At 52.2% G+C, this 15,073-nt stretch overlaps 9 protein-coding genes across 9 annotated transcripts; 3 read left to right on the top strand and 6 right to left on the bottom strand.

Moving 5' to 3' along the window:
• Window positions 1-1,026: 1,026 nt before the first annotated feature.
• BU25DRAFT_427760 (uncharacterized protein) lies at window positions 1,027-2,484 on the top strand (the record flags this gene model as incomplete). The annotated part of the gene is made up of 3 exons (XM_033708470.1): window positions 1,027-1,464; window positions 1,516-2,390; window positions 2,439-2,484. The coding sequence occupies 3 exons, from the start codon at window positions 1,027-1,029 to the stop codon at window positions 2,482-2,484; spliced, it is 1,359 nt and encodes a 452-aa protein (XP_033567174.1).
• A 261-nt stretch (window positions 2,485-2,745) lies between these two features.
• BU25DRAFT_87047 (uncharacterized protein) lies at window positions 2,746-4,745 on the bottom strand. The gene is made up of 4 exons (XM_033712191.1): window positions 4,650-4,745; window positions 4,464-4,600; window positions 3,539-4,409; window positions 2,746-3,480 (listed from the first exon to the last, which is right to left on the bottom strand). The coding sequence occupies exons 2-4, from the start codon at window positions 4,488-4,490 to the stop codon at window positions 3,008-3,010; spliced, it is 1,371 nt and encodes a 456-aa protein (XP_033567173.1). The 5' UTR covers window positions 4,491-4,600; window positions 4,650-4,745; the 3' UTR covers window positions 2,746-3,007.
• Window positions 4,746-6,118: 1,373 nt separating this feature from the next.
• BU25DRAFT_406258 (uncharacterized protein) lies at window positions 6,119-6,768 on the bottom strand. Its single transcript, XM_033705229.1, has one exon. It carries the CDS (start codon window positions 6,489-6,491, stop codon window positions 6,324-6,326), a length of 168 nt encoding a protein of 55 aa, XP_033567172.1. The 5' UTR covers window positions 6,492-6,768; the 3' UTR covers window positions 6,119-6,323.
• BU25DRAFT_454132 (uncharacterized protein) lies at window positions 6,576-7,219 on the bottom strand (the record flags this gene model as incomplete). The annotated part of the gene is made up of 2 exons (XM_033709851.1): window positions 6,576-6,855; window positions 6,918-7,219. 2 exons carry the CDS (start codon window positions 7,217-7,219, stop codon window positions 6,576-6,578), a joined length of 582 nt encoding a protein of 193 aa, XP_033567171.1.
• Window positions 7,220-7,890: 671 nt separating this feature from the next.
• On the top strand, window positions 7,891-9,225 carry BU25DRAFT_406255 (phosphoribulokinase/uridine kinase). The gene is made up of 3 exons (XM_033705228.1): window positions 7,891-8,226; window positions 8,282-8,598; window positions 8,654-9,225. Exons 1-3 carry the CDS (start codon window positions 8,011-8,013, stop codon window positions 8,829-8,831), a joined length of 711 nt encoding a protein of 236 aa, XP_033567170.1. The 5' UTR covers window positions 7,891-8,010; the 3' UTR covers window positions 8,832-9,225.
• Window positions 8,882-11,200, bottom strand: BU25DRAFT_382972 (uncharacterized protein; the record flags this gene model as incomplete). Its single annotated transcript, XM_033704262.1, has 7 exons — window positions 11,149-11,200; window positions 11,067-11,096; window positions 10,918-11,012; window positions 10,531-10,868; window positions 9,776-10,482; window positions 9,251-9,726; window positions 8,882-9,197 (listed from the first exon to the last, which is right to left on the bottom strand). The coding sequence occupies exons 1-7, from the start codon at window positions 11,179-11,181 to the stop codon at window positions 8,882-8,884; spliced, it is 1,995 nt and encodes a 664-aa protein (XP_033567169.1). The 5' UTR covers window positions 11,182-11,200.
• Window positions 11,201-11,338: 138 nt separating this feature from the next.
• On the bottom strand, window positions 11,339-12,716 carry BU25DRAFT_406254 (uncharacterized protein). Its single transcript, XM_033705227.1, has 3 exons — window positions 12,602-12,716; window positions 11,856-12,551; window positions 11,339-11,802 (listed from the first exon to the last, which is right to left on the bottom strand). Exons 1-3 carry the CDS (start codon window positions 12,672-12,674, stop codon window positions 11,723-11,725), a joined length of 849 nt encoding a protein of 282 aa, XP_033567168.1. The 5' UTR covers window positions 12,675-12,716; the 3' UTR covers window positions 11,339-11,722.
• On the bottom strand, window positions 12,675-13,814 carry BU25DRAFT_406251 (Sm-like ribonucleoprotein). Its single transcript, XM_033705226.1, has 4 exons — window positions 13,526-13,814; window positions 13,419-13,479; window positions 13,236-13,365; window positions 12,675-13,184 (listed from the first exon to the last, which is right to left on the bottom strand). Exons 1-4 carry the CDS (start codon window positions 13,571-13,573, stop codon window positions 13,070-13,072), a joined length of 354 nt encoding a protein of 117 aa, XP_033567167.1. The 5' UTR covers window positions 13,574-13,814; the 3' UTR covers window positions 12,675-13,069.
• Window positions 13,815-13,833: 19 nt separating this feature from the next.
• Window positions 13,834-14,980, top strand: BU25DRAFT_406250 (HAD-superfamily phosphatase). The gene is made up of 4 exons (XM_033705225.1): window positions 13,834-13,882; window positions 13,937-14,176; window positions 14,374-14,700; window positions 14,747-14,980. The coding sequence occupies exons 2-4, from the start codon at window positions 13,946-13,948 to the stop codon at window positions 14,834-14,836; spliced, it is 648 nt and encodes a 215-aa protein (XP_033567166.1). The 5' UTR covers window positions 13,834-13,882; window positions 13,937-13,945; the 3' UTR covers window positions 14,837-14,980.
• The last annotated feature ends 93 nt before the right edge of the window (window positions 14,981-15,073 follow it).

Below are 15,073 nucleotides of genomic sequence, written 5' to 3'. Positions count from 1 at the left end.
CCAAATGAAGGGAGCCGTCGTACACATAGGAATGATGAAGACAAAGACACCCATGGATGTCGTAGCTGTCTTCAGTACAAGTAGCCTCGATAGATGTCCGGGTGTTTACTGTCGATGGGGACAACAGTCCTAGGCTATCTTTCAACACACACCCAGAGGTCTCTAGTTTGTAAGTTTGCTCAACATAGTTCCTTGTAGAATCTGCTGTATCCATCCCAAGCCCTGCCAACGTTCGCGGCATCCGTGAGCCAGCAAGGTTGAGCGCAACGGCGTCCGTTTACTTCTTCTGTCTGCAGCCCTCCCTTTCTCATCTCTCAACACCACAACAATAAGAGCCAGGAACTTAGAGGCTGGAGGCATTCAACTCCACGCCACCAGCGTGAGTACACTGTTGTGGTCTCGAGAAAGTGAGAGGTAGATTGAGTATGCGCACGATCGATGGTTAGTACCACACCAGCCCTCTCAGCAGACCCAACCCCATGTCGCTGCTGTTGAACCTCAACTCTCACGCCGCCTCGTCTGCTGCAAATCTTTTTCGCGTTTCGATATGTCTTGCACGCGTCGCTTTCTCGACTTCATTCTGTCGACATGATTTGGAGGGTCACTTTGCGTGCATTTGGTTCTTCTTGGCGGTACAAACAGCAGGAGCGATCCATGGCTCCGCGGGTTGCGGCGTCAGGAGGACACGAAGAAGAACACGAGGCTTAGAAGCTCATAATTTCTGTTTGATATGTTGTTCGCATTCGGGCGCCATGAGGGAGCCCCCGCTCAAGCCTCCGCGTCGCGTCGCTTGTTGCTGCTCCACACTTTCACCTATGCTGCGACTTCCCAATGCTGACACTCAACCGCAGGAGGCGCTCCTGCCCACCCATACACATCAATCGTGGAAGTGTCACTACAGCGCTTTTACCTTTTGGACCTCCCACCTCTTCCACCACATCTCGTCCCACCACGTCGGGCGGCATGAAGGTAGGTCCTATGGTGCTCGACATACTCGCTACCGTTAACAAAATTAAGGCGCGCACAATGCCGAGGCGCGTGCGGACACCCAACTGCACACATGTCGATATGGACCGAATCTACGGGCGGGACCAGCAGTGCTATGTCTGTGGGCGGGAGCCATCGATCGGCTTTCTATACGAGTGCCGTCAGGACTGCAACTCCCCCTCACTCCAGGATCTACTCTCAAGCCAAGAGAAAGAAGGAATTGTTCGACCGAAGTCTCCCCTTCGGTCAGAGCTTGAGGACATCGGTCTGAGTGAAAGCATCATACGCACCGCAGAGCAAGGCCATTACACCCCCGCACAGCTGGACGTGCTGAAGACGCAGAAGCAAGAGTTGAAGCAGATCATTGAAGATTCGGTCCAAGGGAGGCAGATCAACGATGTCGTTGCCAAACTGGCGGCCTTTGCGACGGCACCTTCCAACAACGATGGCGCCATGAACAGCAAGGGCAAGGACACAGTGAGTGCCTCCACGCTACAAACCCTCAAGACTTCAGCTGATGAGATACAGTCAGCAACCTGCGCCTTCAGAGCATGCCATACCTGCCGCCCGTACTACCGCGATCGTGTCTTCATCTCTTTCGCCGCTGTTGTTTCAGCCGACTTCCCACCCATCTCCAGGGAGGATGTGCAACATCTGCCCACCAAATCTGCGCGCGTAATGTGCTCAATTGGTGTATCTCACAACTCTTCGACGACTCGAATCGGTCACGACGAACCACCCTTCACAGCCCAAACCACCATCACGTTCGCTACCTCCACCGATGCACCGCACACAGCCTCTACCACAACCTCCGAATCAAGCGAGCTCACCTTCAAAACCACTCAGACCGACGTCGACGAGCTCCGCGCTCTGCGTCGCCCCCGTAGGAGATTCTACAACATTGGTCACAGATCGTCTGGCGAGATAGCGCGTGATCTATCGAGGATACCCCCTCTTCTTTCGCGTCAAGGATTGAAGTTTGCGATACAAGGCATCTTCCACCAGGGCAGAGACTCGAGCTCATCTGGATCCATGATCACGCTTCCTGTCCCGCGTACAGGCACAGTCCGCGACTCTTCAGCTGCACGACCAGTTGGCGATTTTGACATTGGTGCCTTACGTCGAGTCAGAAGACAAAAAGAGAGGAACGAGCTCCGGAATGGCACATATGTTGGAGGCTTTGAAGACGTGGGTACAACTCCACATACGGCTAAGCAAGGCACTGCGCATTCGCCGCACGCTAGCGATGGAGAGGGCAGTTGCTCGTCAGAGTCGGACTTCTCGGTCTACTCCTGCATATCCGAGGGTAGTGAAGTGGAGGTTGAGGGTGGCGTTGCGCTTACGGAAGAGGCGGTCGAGTCCCACACACCAGACATTCTCGCCGTCGATGTTCCCGCATCGAAGTCAGCAATCTGCATTCGGACCAAGGCGATGGCATATGATGACGATAGGTCGGAGGCAGATGTCGGACTGCAGAGTATCATGGCGCAAGTCTGATGCCAGTGCCAGTAGGCAAGTTATGATGGCAGAAGATGGATGGCAGATGAGTGGTGGAGGCAAACGAACGTAATGATTTACGCTGATATGCGTTATGATAAACGGCATTTTGAACATGGCATCTCTCGATACCCAAGACTAGATAGCAACAAGACAGCGGACGACTAAAACACAACTCGGTCAATAGTAATTCCTTGATCCTCTCAATAATCAACGGTCTCGTGGAAAGTAACGTCCGCCCGAGTTTCGATTCGAAGCCATACTTGCGTTGAGCTTATCGTCTTCGTAATACATGTGTACACAAGACTTTAGTTGACATGACAGTTCTTGCAGCAAAGATCAGAAACACTATTCTAGACATTGTTCATTCATTCTTTCATTCAGCTATCAAGAGTATAGACTATCCTGTCTGGCTCATGATGGCGTTCAACGTATGATTTCCCATTCCAAGCCTCAAACATCCATATCGGACCAAGTCATAATAGGTATACTAGCACACCTGGGCCTCAAAAGCCCTGCAAGCTTAACGGCCGGGACCGCCAGGGTAGCCCTGAGGAGCCTGTCCATATTGCTGCTGACCAGGGTAACCTCCAGGACCGCCCTGAGGCGGACGCTGCTGCTGGCCACCATACTGCTGACCCTGCGGCGGATATCCACCAGGCTGCTGGCCGTAGCCTTGCTGAGGTGGCTGTCCATACTGGCCTCCATGAGGTGGCTGTCCGTACTGCTGCTGGCCCTGGGGCGCACCATACTGACCTGGCGGGGGAGCGCCGTACTGGCCGCCTTGAGGTGGGCCGCCGTAACCCTGCTGGGGAGGTCCGCCGTAGCCGCCACCTGGGGGACCGCCGTAGCCGCCGGGTGCGGGGTTGGTCTTCTCGTCCTTAGAGTCGTAGGAGCGGTCGATGGCACCAAGGAGAAGTTTGATGATCCATAGGTCGGGGGTGAGGTCGACAGGAGGGTTGGCGCGGGACATCTCTTCTTGCTCGTTCTCGTAGTCTAGATGACGTGTTAGCAAAGAGCAAACTTGACTTCGCAACGGATTCGTGAAACGTACTGGATGTGCAGTCGACCATAGGACCAATCTGCGGATCCTCGTCGAGCTTTCCAAGGAACTTCTTGGCCATCTCGTCGTTACCGACCTGGGCGAATTCAAAAGCAACACCGCCACGACCGTACTGTGGATACCTCTGCTGCAGGGTGTCGAACGCGTATCTGATGGTATCGAACACAGCGTTCTGCGGTTCGCCAGCAGGCTGACCGTCTGTGACGGCAATGACGAGCACAGGCTTCCTGAGCTGGCCCTGAGCAGCCTTGCCGAGGATGATCTCGTCAATGACCTTCTTGCGGAGTGAAGTTCCCATGGGGGTGAGACCCTTAAACTGAACACCACGCATAATCTGCTCAATCTGAGCCTCAGTGGAAACACCATCCTGGAGAGGGCGGCCCTGCTGGTCACGCACAGAGGAAAGATCAGTGTTCATGAAACGAATCGAGATACCGTCAGCATCGAACAGGGTGGCGGCGAATGAGACACGCTCCAAGATAAGACGCAGGTCTTTGATACGCGAGCCTTCCTCCTCGAATTGCATGGATCCACTGTCATCGATGTACAGAACAATGTCGTACAGAGCCAGCTTCACGATATCGTTGGCAATCTCCTTCTGCACGCGCCAGCGCTGGATGACCTGGTTGATCTTTCCGGCGGCTTGCTGTGCAATCTGGTCGAGGACTGGTGTGCCCTGGGGGTAGAATGTTTGAAGTCCTTTCTCGTTGATGCAGTCCTGTAGCAGCTGCTTATAGGCTTGGACCTCAGCAGGGCTGCCCTGCACCTGCTGTAGCGGAGGTGGACCGCCCTGAGGTCCTCCAAAGCCTCCCTGACCCTGAGGTGGTGGGGGGCCGCCATACTGCTGGCCTTGAGGTGGTCCCTATAAGATCAAGTCAGCGCATGTTCGGTATGCAAAACATTGTTGCAAGCTTGCTCTGCATCGTCTCGAACAAGGTATCATTGGAAGCACAGCAGAAGGCCACGTGTGGGATTACGAACATATTGGCCGTAGGGTTGCTGTCCATATTGCTGCGGAGGTTGGCCATACTGGGACTGTGGTGATTGGCCCCACTGGTTCTGCTGTTGGTATGGTTGCTGGCCGTATTGTTGCTGACCGTACTGCTGAGGAGGCGGTTGACTCCATTGATTTTGTGGTGCTTGACCTGGGTATGGAGACATTGGTGATGGCGGGAAGGCAGGAGATTGAGGCGGTTGACCAGGCGGCGGTGGAGGAGGTCTGTTATATCCTGCCTGTCCTTGGGGGTACGGTGATGATGGTGCGCCATATGGGGCAGGAATAGGCGGTTGTGTGTAAGGTGACTGCGGCGGGGCTTGCGACCCGGGGCGCAAAGGCAGTTGTGGTTGTCCAGGTGGCTGCGCATTTTGGCTATACGGATTAGGTGGTTGTCCGGGATATTGTGATGGCTGATAAGCAACGTAGTTGCCAGAGGACGACGCCATCTTGCTGGAGAGCGGCATGTTGTGGCTGGAGTTGTGGCTACAACAGACCGGTGTGGTGTCCAGACGAGTGCTTTTCAAGCAGTGGGGTTGGTCCAGAAAAGCCAAAAGCAAGGTGGAGAATAATAAAAAGCTTGCGGAAGCCTAGGGTGATGTGGCGCGCGTGATAAAGGATGATGACGATGCAGAGCAAGCGAAAACGGAGTGGAAAGAAGAGCTTACTTGACCGGGAGGAGCGGCACCTTGCTGCCCTGGATATGCTTGGTACTGCTGTTGTCCGGGCTATTGAATTAGCTGTGCTGTCGAACAACTTTTCACTTCTGTTCAACTCACATAGCCACCCTGTCCGCCTTGAGGAGCGCCACCCTGGGGAGGGTATCCTGCTGCAGCATTCGCTGCCGCCATCTTTGATGCCACTGTAGCTATGCGTCAGCCCTTCCATGCCCCGCGCAGTCGTCATCGGTTGAGCTTCGCCAAGAAGCTTTGGTAGCTACTTACAACCCATTTTGTGCTTGTTTTTCAGGTGTTGAAATTGTGAATTCTTGTACCGAAACTTCAGAGAGGAGGCAAATATGAATCGAAAAGAGAGAAGTTGGCGGGTAATACAACTGGTGAGCCTTGCCTTAGGTGAGTATAAGGAAGGTAGCTAGAGATGACAGCATGCATCATAGCCCCGGCAACCGCGACTCAGCCCCTCAGCCCCTCCATCAGCACCGCCCTCTCATCTGCATGACGCGTTGTCATTGGCTCTTTGGGGGAACACGCGTGTTGTTGGTTCGCCGTGAAATGTGGACACAAGACTGATGAGCTGTCGAAATTTGGGCAGCTTGCGCCACGTCTGCTTGGTCACAGCGGGGGCAATGTGCGATTCGAGGAACGAGCGGGGTATGGTCAGACAGCACATTTTCCAGCCACGAACGACAAACGCCCTGCAGCAGGCTGCATAACGACGTTGCGATTGACAGCAGTAGCAAAGATCGCCAGGTCCACAATCAGAGAGTCTAGGGCTGAGGGCGATGTATATGGGGACAGCTGAAAGTTTAGCGACTCTAAGGTGAGAACGACGAGAAGGAACCTGGGCAGCAACAATGTCTGGGCAATTACGAAGTGACTTTCAGATTAAAGATCTTTCCCTCCGAAACGCGACCAATACCAGTTGCTGAAGGACTGCGAGACATTCACACCTTTGTAGTCTCCAACTGCACTGGCTTCTCCAGGTTCTCGTCATCAGCAGCCGCTTCCGCCTCCTCAAGTCCTAGACTTGCCGCGATAGGATACAGTCTGATCTTCTCTTCGTGCGCTGTAGTATCACCAAACGCAGCGTCTATCTTTCAAGCTACTTCCCCTTTGTCCGCGGAATGATGAACCAAGTAAAAGCAAACGCGATCAGCGCGAAGGCCGCGAAGAACAGGTACGTGCCGTAGCCGATTGACTCGATTATGTCAGGTGTGACAAGACCAATGATGAAGTTGCACATCCAAGTGGATGAGGTGGTGAGCGACATGGCTTTCGATCTGTTACCGGGATTGTAAATCTCTGACGGCAAGACCCGGCCGATAGGTGCCTATGAGTACGAGAAGTTGACGTCTTAGATGTAGACAAAAGCGATGCCCGTCCAGCCTGCTGCAGAATGATCTCGGAGCGTGTCACCGTATTCGCCAATGACTCCACCAACAATGACCAGCGAAATGAAAGTTCCTGCAGCGCCACAGAGCAGGAGCGGCTTACGTCCGACTTTGTCGATGAGGAACAGTGCGGGAAGTGTAGATAGTGTATTGACGATGCCATACACACCAGTTGCTAGTAGACCTCCCGTCTTGCCAAGGAGCCCCAACTGCCAAAGATGGTAGGAGCGTAGTAGATGATCGCTGGAGGTCGATGCGTTAGCTTCTGCTATGTTATACAGTGTACCTGGAACTTGCTAACTCACCATTGCAGCCAATGAGTTGCTGGAAGAACATGACACAGCAGCCAATAGCTGTGCGCTTGAACGAGGGCCATGTGGAGAAGAGTGTGGTGTAGCCGGCAAGGCAGAGCAACACCTGAATCGCCAGGGAACTTCTCGCGATTGTAGGACTGCTCGAAAATTACTTCAGTCTTGATCGAAAGATACTCCTTCTGAAGTAGGTCATCATCAGGGTTGGTCTGACGGACACGTGTTAGAGCTGCGACGCCAGCCGCATCATCGTCTTGCATGCAGTAGAACCGCGGGCTCTCAGGGAAGAAGAGCATTCCAATTCCAAGGACGAGAGCTGGGGATATCTGTAGAGCAAAAGGGACACGCCATGCAACCAGCCTTTGAAGCCGCTATCAAGCGCGACTCTGGGGAATGTAGCAGCGAAACTTTCCATCGTCAACACTCCGCTCACCACGCCTTGGTCGTAGCCAAAAAGAAAGCCAGCAAGATATGCAAACTTGGCATCTAATTAGCATGCCATGCATTGTAGTGCTGAAGAGAGGCGCTCACAATTTACAATTCAAGCAGGTAAGGGCTTGCGCGCAGCCCCTTGTACACTCCCTTTTCTTTGAAGATGCCTATGGCCGGCGCCTTCGAGGTGTAGTTCATTCGACATGTTGCGTAAGAGGTATTCTTCGCTGACTGACTGTGGAGCAAAAAACTGCTGTGGCTTCCAACGTGGGGAACCACATCCTTAAATACGCCTGGATGGTGTTTAGGCATACCACGATATCATGCGTGAAGTCGCGAGTCAGAGTAGTCAGAGTACAGTGGCCCGAATCAATCAGACGACAAAGTTTCTGTCGTATGCATCACTTTCAGCAGTTGCCTTGCTTTCCCCGCAAGGTCGGTTGGCCTTTGCCCCATCTTCGCGTTAGTGCATGGAGAAAGATGAGGCGTTGACGAAAGTTGTGGTCGGACTTCTGTCATCCGAACCCCACAGGTCGGCCTCTTGCTGTTCGGACAGAATTTTGTACCCATGTTGAATTAATCTTTCACTGACATCTCGATCCCCATTTCTCGCAATCGAATGACTGCCTCCTCACTCTTATTTCCAGTTTCCAAAATGGCAAAGGACTTGGTTACGGGTAGCCTTACCGTGCCTACTCTCGATCTAGTTAATCGTATCGAAAAGCTTCTCGAACGCCAAGCTTCCGACCCTCGTCAGCGCATGCTCGTTGCTCTTGCGGGTGTTCCCGGTTCTGGAAAGTCGACTGTGTCGTATGCGTTGCTGCAAGAACTCGCTAGTCGAGGCATCAACGATGTTGCAACCGTGCCCATGGTGAGTCCACATCCATATGCACGAACGAACACTCAAACGCTGATCGGTATTGCAGGATGGCTTTCATTACACCAAGAAGGTCCTCTCGACGTTTGAGGATCCTGAAAAAGCCTTTCAGAGGCGCGGTGCTCCGTTCACGTTCGATGCAGACGCTTTCTTAAGCCTCATCAGAACTTTGAAGTCAATGCCTGTCACAACAGGCGAAGAACCAGAACAGTCCGTATACGCACCCAGTTTCGACCATGCAGTCCAAGATCCAGTCGAGGATGACGTCGCCATCTCCTCGCGAAACCGGGTCGTTATTGTTGAAGGCAATTACACGCTTCTAAACCAGAAACCGTGGAATGAGATCACGGACATCTGTGACGAAAGGTTGGTGTTGTGCACTGGGCCGCGTAGGAAGCAGATTCGAGCTAACCGACTTCAGATGGTTCGTCGACGTTCCTCCCGATATAGTAAGAGATCGATTGGCGGCACGTCATCTTGCTGCAGGTATCGAGTCTTCATACGAGGCAGCCGTCCAACGAGCAGAGACGAACGACATACCGAACGGCGTGATGATACGGTCGCTTCTGATTAAGCCCGATGTCACCATCCACAATTGATATGCCATGGCTTGGTCTGAGCCCAAACGCTTGACAACATCGCTTTGGGTTCAGAAGCCGTTGGAAGTCAGATCCCAGTCAAAAGAATCGAAGAGTTCGTTCGACTCGATAGACCAGGGGAAGTTGCTCAAGGCATCGCGATCCAGATGGGGGGCGTCTTGAAAGATACCAGCGTCTATGTCGTCGATTGTAACGACTTGATCAAGGATAGCGACGCAACGGGCCGAAAGGGAGTCCTCGACAAGGTGGTCTCGAAAAGTGCTTCTCGCCAAGCGGATCGCTTGGTGCCAGACTGACAATTCAACGGATTGCGGAAAACTGATAATGCACAAGCTCATCACTAGCGCTGCGTGGAAGAGGAAGTACCTGTAGATAGGCGTTAAAAGAGTAGTCGTCAAATTGCAAATTCTATCACTTACGTGGCATACCAGCCTTCTAGCCTGGTTAGGCCTTGTGCGGCATATTGATGTATGGATGATACCGTAGCGTTCGCGGCCTCGATACATAGTTGTGTACACTCCTCTTGCTTTGCTTGCGCCACAGGATCAGGAATTTGACCTCTCTCGGAGATGGCGTGACGAAGTAGAATGTGGCGGAAAACGATGATTTTGAGGTTCCAAAATCTCCACCATAGCCGGGATCTCGCGAACGTATACCATCGGTGCTGGCAAGCGGACTGATGATCGAGCTGAAAGTAGGTAGGCAGATTCTGTGACCATGCATCCATCGAAGCGCTGATAGAGAGAGCTGCCTCTGCGGATAGCCCAGGATCCGCGAGGAGCCGGTTCGAAATATGATTCGTGTGCATGTGCAGATCGCTTTGTGCTTTCAAGGCGGAGTAAAGCGTCGGCTCCGTCGATTCGATAGGTAGCTCGGTCGTTCGGGGTGTGAGCGCCTAGAGGTTGTCAGTATTGGATATCAGAACTGGTGGTCTGTGAACATACTTCATCGCTGACGTTTAGAACGGCATGCACGTTCATGGAGTCCCGGTCTGGGAGCATTATCGCTCTTCCAAATGTCGTCGAGGCACCACTATCGAAGATGTACAAGCCCCACCAGACTCGACGACGGATCTCACGTTCCATGGGGCTGATGTTCCAGTGTGGTAGTTCCCTATGCAGTGCTACACTCAGAGCATTGCGAACTGAGAGCCCAAGAAGGTTCCATCCGGTGTTTGGGGCGTTTCTCTTTTGACTCAAGTTACTCAACAAGATCAAGGCTTGGATCGACGTCAGATTGACCGTCTCAAACACCGACTCATGTTGCCCCAGAGTGAGCGCACGGCGATACAGATAGTCCTCTAGACCCACTTGATCTTTATTGAGGCTCCATGCACCCAATGCTAAGATTGCGTGGTACAGCATGTCCCAAGATCTTTTCGGTGGGCGTGGCACGATCTCGTGGTACTGAGCTCGAAAGGTTGCTTCGTGCACAAAGGGATAGACGCAATGATACTCCTGGAAGTATGCGTCTATCAGGGTGGATGCAATCTGATTCGTCAAGGCAACATGAGAGATTTGAGCAGATGCAAATACACTAGTGAGGAGCATCGAGCGCTCAGTCCGGCGTTCTTGAGGTTGCGCATGGGACTGATGCAAGAAGCCAGCCCAGTCAAGGAGACATCGTAGGAAAACGACACCGGAAGTGGAGCCTGCAAGTTTATAAGCACCGCGATTAGCAAGAACGAAAGGCGGTTTACCTAGATAGCCAACACCAGTGGGCTCAACAGAGAGCGCGGCCATGCCATCAGTAAGGCTATCAACATTGGCGCCCTCTTCTTGCCAATTAAACCCATCTGCATCGCTGGGCACCGCTTCCGGTAGGACTGGGTCGTTAGCAACAGCCGGACTCGAATCGCTTGGCGGACTCGATATCACTGCAGGGCGCAAGACATCGGGCGTAGAGGGCCTTGCCGCCAGCGACAAGGCTTGCGCCAGGTCTGGTGAGCTGAGCACATCATCGATATTGACTCCAGGAAGAAGTTGGGAAACAAGAGCCTCGAGTCCTTGTAGTCTCTTCTCAACGCTTGTGAGGTAGCTAGCATCTCATCAGCGAACGGCCTGAACAACTTGAAAGTAAAACTTACGCTCTCGTCAACGGCGATCTGATTATCTTCCCGCTGTAATGACATCTTGCTCCACTCTTAGCACAGATTCTACAAGTTGGATGCTCTTTCGAGCACTGTACGATGTTAGCACGGTCTGCATCATCAGTCGCATTACGAGAGGTACAAACCTTCAGTTTTTTGTGACGGCATCGGTCACACTATCTTCGAATCAGCCATTGTGTAGGTCAAAAACACGATCAAGAGACGCACTGAAAGTGAATCCCTGGCCTTTCTCTGCTCCATCCATACAATATGGTTCGTGTCGTGAGTGTGGGGTGCAGGAACGATTGCCAGTGGACTGGGAGAGGTGCAGGGGCTGAGGATTGTCCCGCATAGCCTAGACTCTTTCGGGCATCGCACTTGCCCTTCATCGCTTTTTGCATTTGCATTTCGAATGCAGTTAATGGACTGAACTTTTGATCATTGTATTGTGCAATAAAAGGTCCCTGAAGCTTCTGATGGCGGTTTTAGAATACAGCGGAAGTGCGGATAAAAGCTAAAGCTGGTTGTTACTCTTGCACAGCTCAACTTTCAGCGAGCCTTGGAGTTGTCGCACCGGCTTCGCTCATCATGGTGGATTTCTGAAGCCTATTTAAGCTCTCCCTAGAGGTCTTCATAATGGTCATCCGGCCGATTGGTGCATGCTGCACTCAGACTCTGAGCCTAGTCGTTCTCCTTGGTGAAGCCTCTTGTTGGCCAGCAGGACTCGAGATGAGTAGACGTGAGTGTTTCATCAAGCACCATCAGGTGATGTTAGCATCGCATGGATGTGACTGATGATTCTTCACAGCTCCTTCATCAGGTCATTGACTGCTTTCGCGGCAAAGCGTTTTCGCTCAGCCTCCTCCATGCCTTCACCCATTTCTGTACCAGTTAGCGTCACTGTATTCGTCAATCTGCATGAAGACTTGACACACCTTTAATGGCAACCATCTTCCTCATCATGATCTCTAACTCCTCCACATCTTTGTCACCCAGCTCACCTTCCCCATCGTCGCCGTGCAGTGCATCTTTCATGCCGAATAGCTCCATGTTCATCTCAGCCTCTTCAGCCGCAAAGCTACCCTCGAAGCCCTCAACATCTTCACCCAAGTCTAGGTCAGCGCTGCTGTCCCATTCACCAGCCTCGAGCGCTTCTCTGACCCTTTGTACGCCAACCGCCTCACCGAAGTCGTTCTTGCCTTTCGCCTCCGAATTGATATATTCAAAGCCGTACTCCATGCATAGCTCCTCCCATTCGTCACTTGATCGTTCAAGATAGGGTGTGGTGGACTGCGGCATTGCGACCGCAAGACATACGGTATCGCCCGCGTAGCCGCATGCGCGCTCGATCACGTCGGATATCGCTTGCATTGTGTCTTTTATTACTTCGAGATCTTTCGTTTCAATCGGCTTCTTGAAGCAGTATATCCAGCCTCCAAGCACGGTTACTACTTCACGAGCTTCAGGTTTTGTGAATTCGGTGCGCCATTCGGGGACGTCTGTGATCTCGTCGAGCCATATCGGTAAGGTAGCGGTGTAGTATTTCGTTTCGAGGCGCCATTCGTGCGAAAGGCCTACGGTGGTCTCTTTCCCTTCGAAGGTGGTGAGTTCTGGCGCAGATCCTGTAAGCTCTGGAAGAGCAGTTAGCAGTTAGATTCCCTAGCACATCGGTAAGAGTTACCTTTCAGGATGCTGAGCACTCCAGAGCCTGGCGCACCCACTGCAAGTATGCGCCGTGGGTTCTTGATGTCCATGGCGCGTTGTGGATGTATGGTCGCAAAGTTGCGGAGTTTCGGAGGTGCAATTGTGGGGGTACTTAATCACCCCACTAGCATGTGTGAGCATGGCCGTCTTGTAGAACACAGTCGATCGTGGTTCCAGCCGAATGCAGATGTCTGGTGTTAGTCTCACAATAGCGTCTCGTAGCCGTTGCACGATGCTCGCAACTTCGGTCGTAACATAGCCAATATCTCATTCCTCAACTGGTCCAACCTTTTCGAAGGACTTGCTACTTGTTTGTTCAGCGCATTTTCCTGATCAGGCAGAACAGACCTCATACCTGTCCTGCTCCTCCTTGCGCACGCTCTTCGCGTGGGGTATGTCCTTTCTGGCTTTTGCTCATGTCTTCATGCTCAACAACTCAATCCCCTCAAGGCCGTCCACCTCGTCCTCCGCTGGCCCTCGCCCTGATGACTGTAGCGCGACCACGTGCAAGACCGACACCACGGCCTCGTGTGCCTCTTGATCGGAACATAGGTGCGTTCCTATAAAATGATCAGCGCTTTATTAGAGAGTAGACAGATCGACTTCTTTACCTCAGCATATCTGGAACGATGAAGTATCGTACGTGGCTGCCTCTGATGTACACCTGCTCGAGATGCGATACACGGCCGTCGCGTGCGGTCACGGTAATGTCCTTGAGCTGCACGTTCATGTTGTCCTCAGCTGTCAGCTATTAGTGTATATTTTTCGACAGCCAGAGTATTGTAAAAGCGCACCTTCAATAAGCTTGCCGCGGTATACCTCGCCAGAAGTGATCTCGAGTGTGACGATGTGGCCCTGAACACTGTCAGCGCAGATCCACTACCAGCATTACTTCACATACAGCAGCTTCATTGAGAAGTTTGATTGGGATACCGATTGTGCTCGTCATTTTGGCAGTTCAATTCGTGATCCCTGAGAGTGATTCGTGTGGTTTTGCGAGTCGTGCGCGTGGTAAGATCGAAAGGAAAGCGTTGGACGAATCTCGTGCAAAGTTCGGCAGGCGCGTCGGCGGTCGCGGCGAGTTTCGATGAGCGCAGATTTTCGAGTCGCAAGACTGTCCGGTACGTGTTTACCGAACACTATGAAGAAGTGGACGTATATGTGGGGTGCAGGCTCGTCGAAGATCGATGCCTCCACGAAAGTTGCACTCGCGGAGCTCTACCTAGCGCTTGGCCAATTCACTAGCGCGTTTGCCTTAGTAAGCGGTTTCGAGTTCAAACAGTAACACCTCTCATCACTAACAGTTCTCTTGGCCGTCTCAATGAACATCTCCGGGACGTTGAACGTCTTTCGGCTGCTGAGGGATCCGACACTATGTCTTCCACAGCATACGGTGTCAACGTTCAACCACCTGCCAATCCCACTATCGAAGGCGTTTCCTAAGAAGAATGGCAAAGATGGAGAGAAAGAAGTTGACATTCAGGCGGTAGTCCTTGACAAGGATAACTGCTTTGCTATACCACATACTGATGAAGTATATCAGCCTTATAAGGTAGGCTTAAATCTTCCACAGTCCTCAATGTCAACTTTCATCCCTCATTCACACTTTCGTCAACACAATTGAACTAAAGCTTCCGTATATTTAAGTCATTCACGCGACTTGTTCTCACGCCGCTTCTTCTTAATGCACCTCACGCAGATACTTTATATCCTCGTTTTCTTGAAGACCTAACCTTACATCCCCCACAGGACCACTTCCAACGCCTGCGCCAAGCGTACCCTGGCTCGAAACTCCTTATTGTCTCCAACACAGCAGGCACCAATTCAGATCCAGGCTTCAAACAGGGAGCGATCCTGGAAGCCAATACCGGCGTCAAGGTCCTCCAGCACTCAACGAAGAAGCCTGGCTGCAAGGACGAAGTCATGGCCTATTTTAAAGCTCATCCAGAGTCCGGCGTCACAAGGCCAGATCAGATTGCGGTCGTTGGCGACCGACTGTCCACCGACATCATGATGGCGAACATGATGGGTAGTTATGGCTTCTGGATCAGAGACGGTGCGGTGAGACCAGGTTTTGTAGGTTGACCTTCTTTCTCATGGGATGGTCGCTGACAATAGACAGCTTGCGAGAATGGAAGATAGATTGCAGAGCTTCCTATTTCGACGAGGATACTCTGCACCAGACCCATTACACAACAATCACTTCGAATAGGGTGATGCGCGAGGTTTCCTGGAATTTACTCACTCTTACTTTGTACGACTACTTGTAAGCTTTTGCGCGATTCCTGTCAATTGCGGACGATGCGGTATCAAAACATTACGAACTTGGCGGCATGTGAAGCGCTGTCAATCACACATATACACTCTAATAGCACTCCAAATCTAATTGCATCTTCGGAATTGTATTGCTGCGCCAGTATTTCCCAAAGGATCACTGACCGCTACAGAT

This window comes from Macroventuria anomochaeta (genome assembly GCF_010093625.1).
Source record: "Macroventuria anomochaeta strain CBS 525.71 unplaced genomic scaffold BU25scaffold_2, whole genome shotgun sequence".
Lineage (NCBI taxonomy): Eukaryota > Fungi > Ascomycota > Dothideomycetes > Pleosporales > Didymellaceae > Macroventuria > Macroventuria anomochaeta.
Note: the sequence above shows the minus strand (reverse complement) of the source record. Positions and strands in the feature narration are given on the sequence as shown.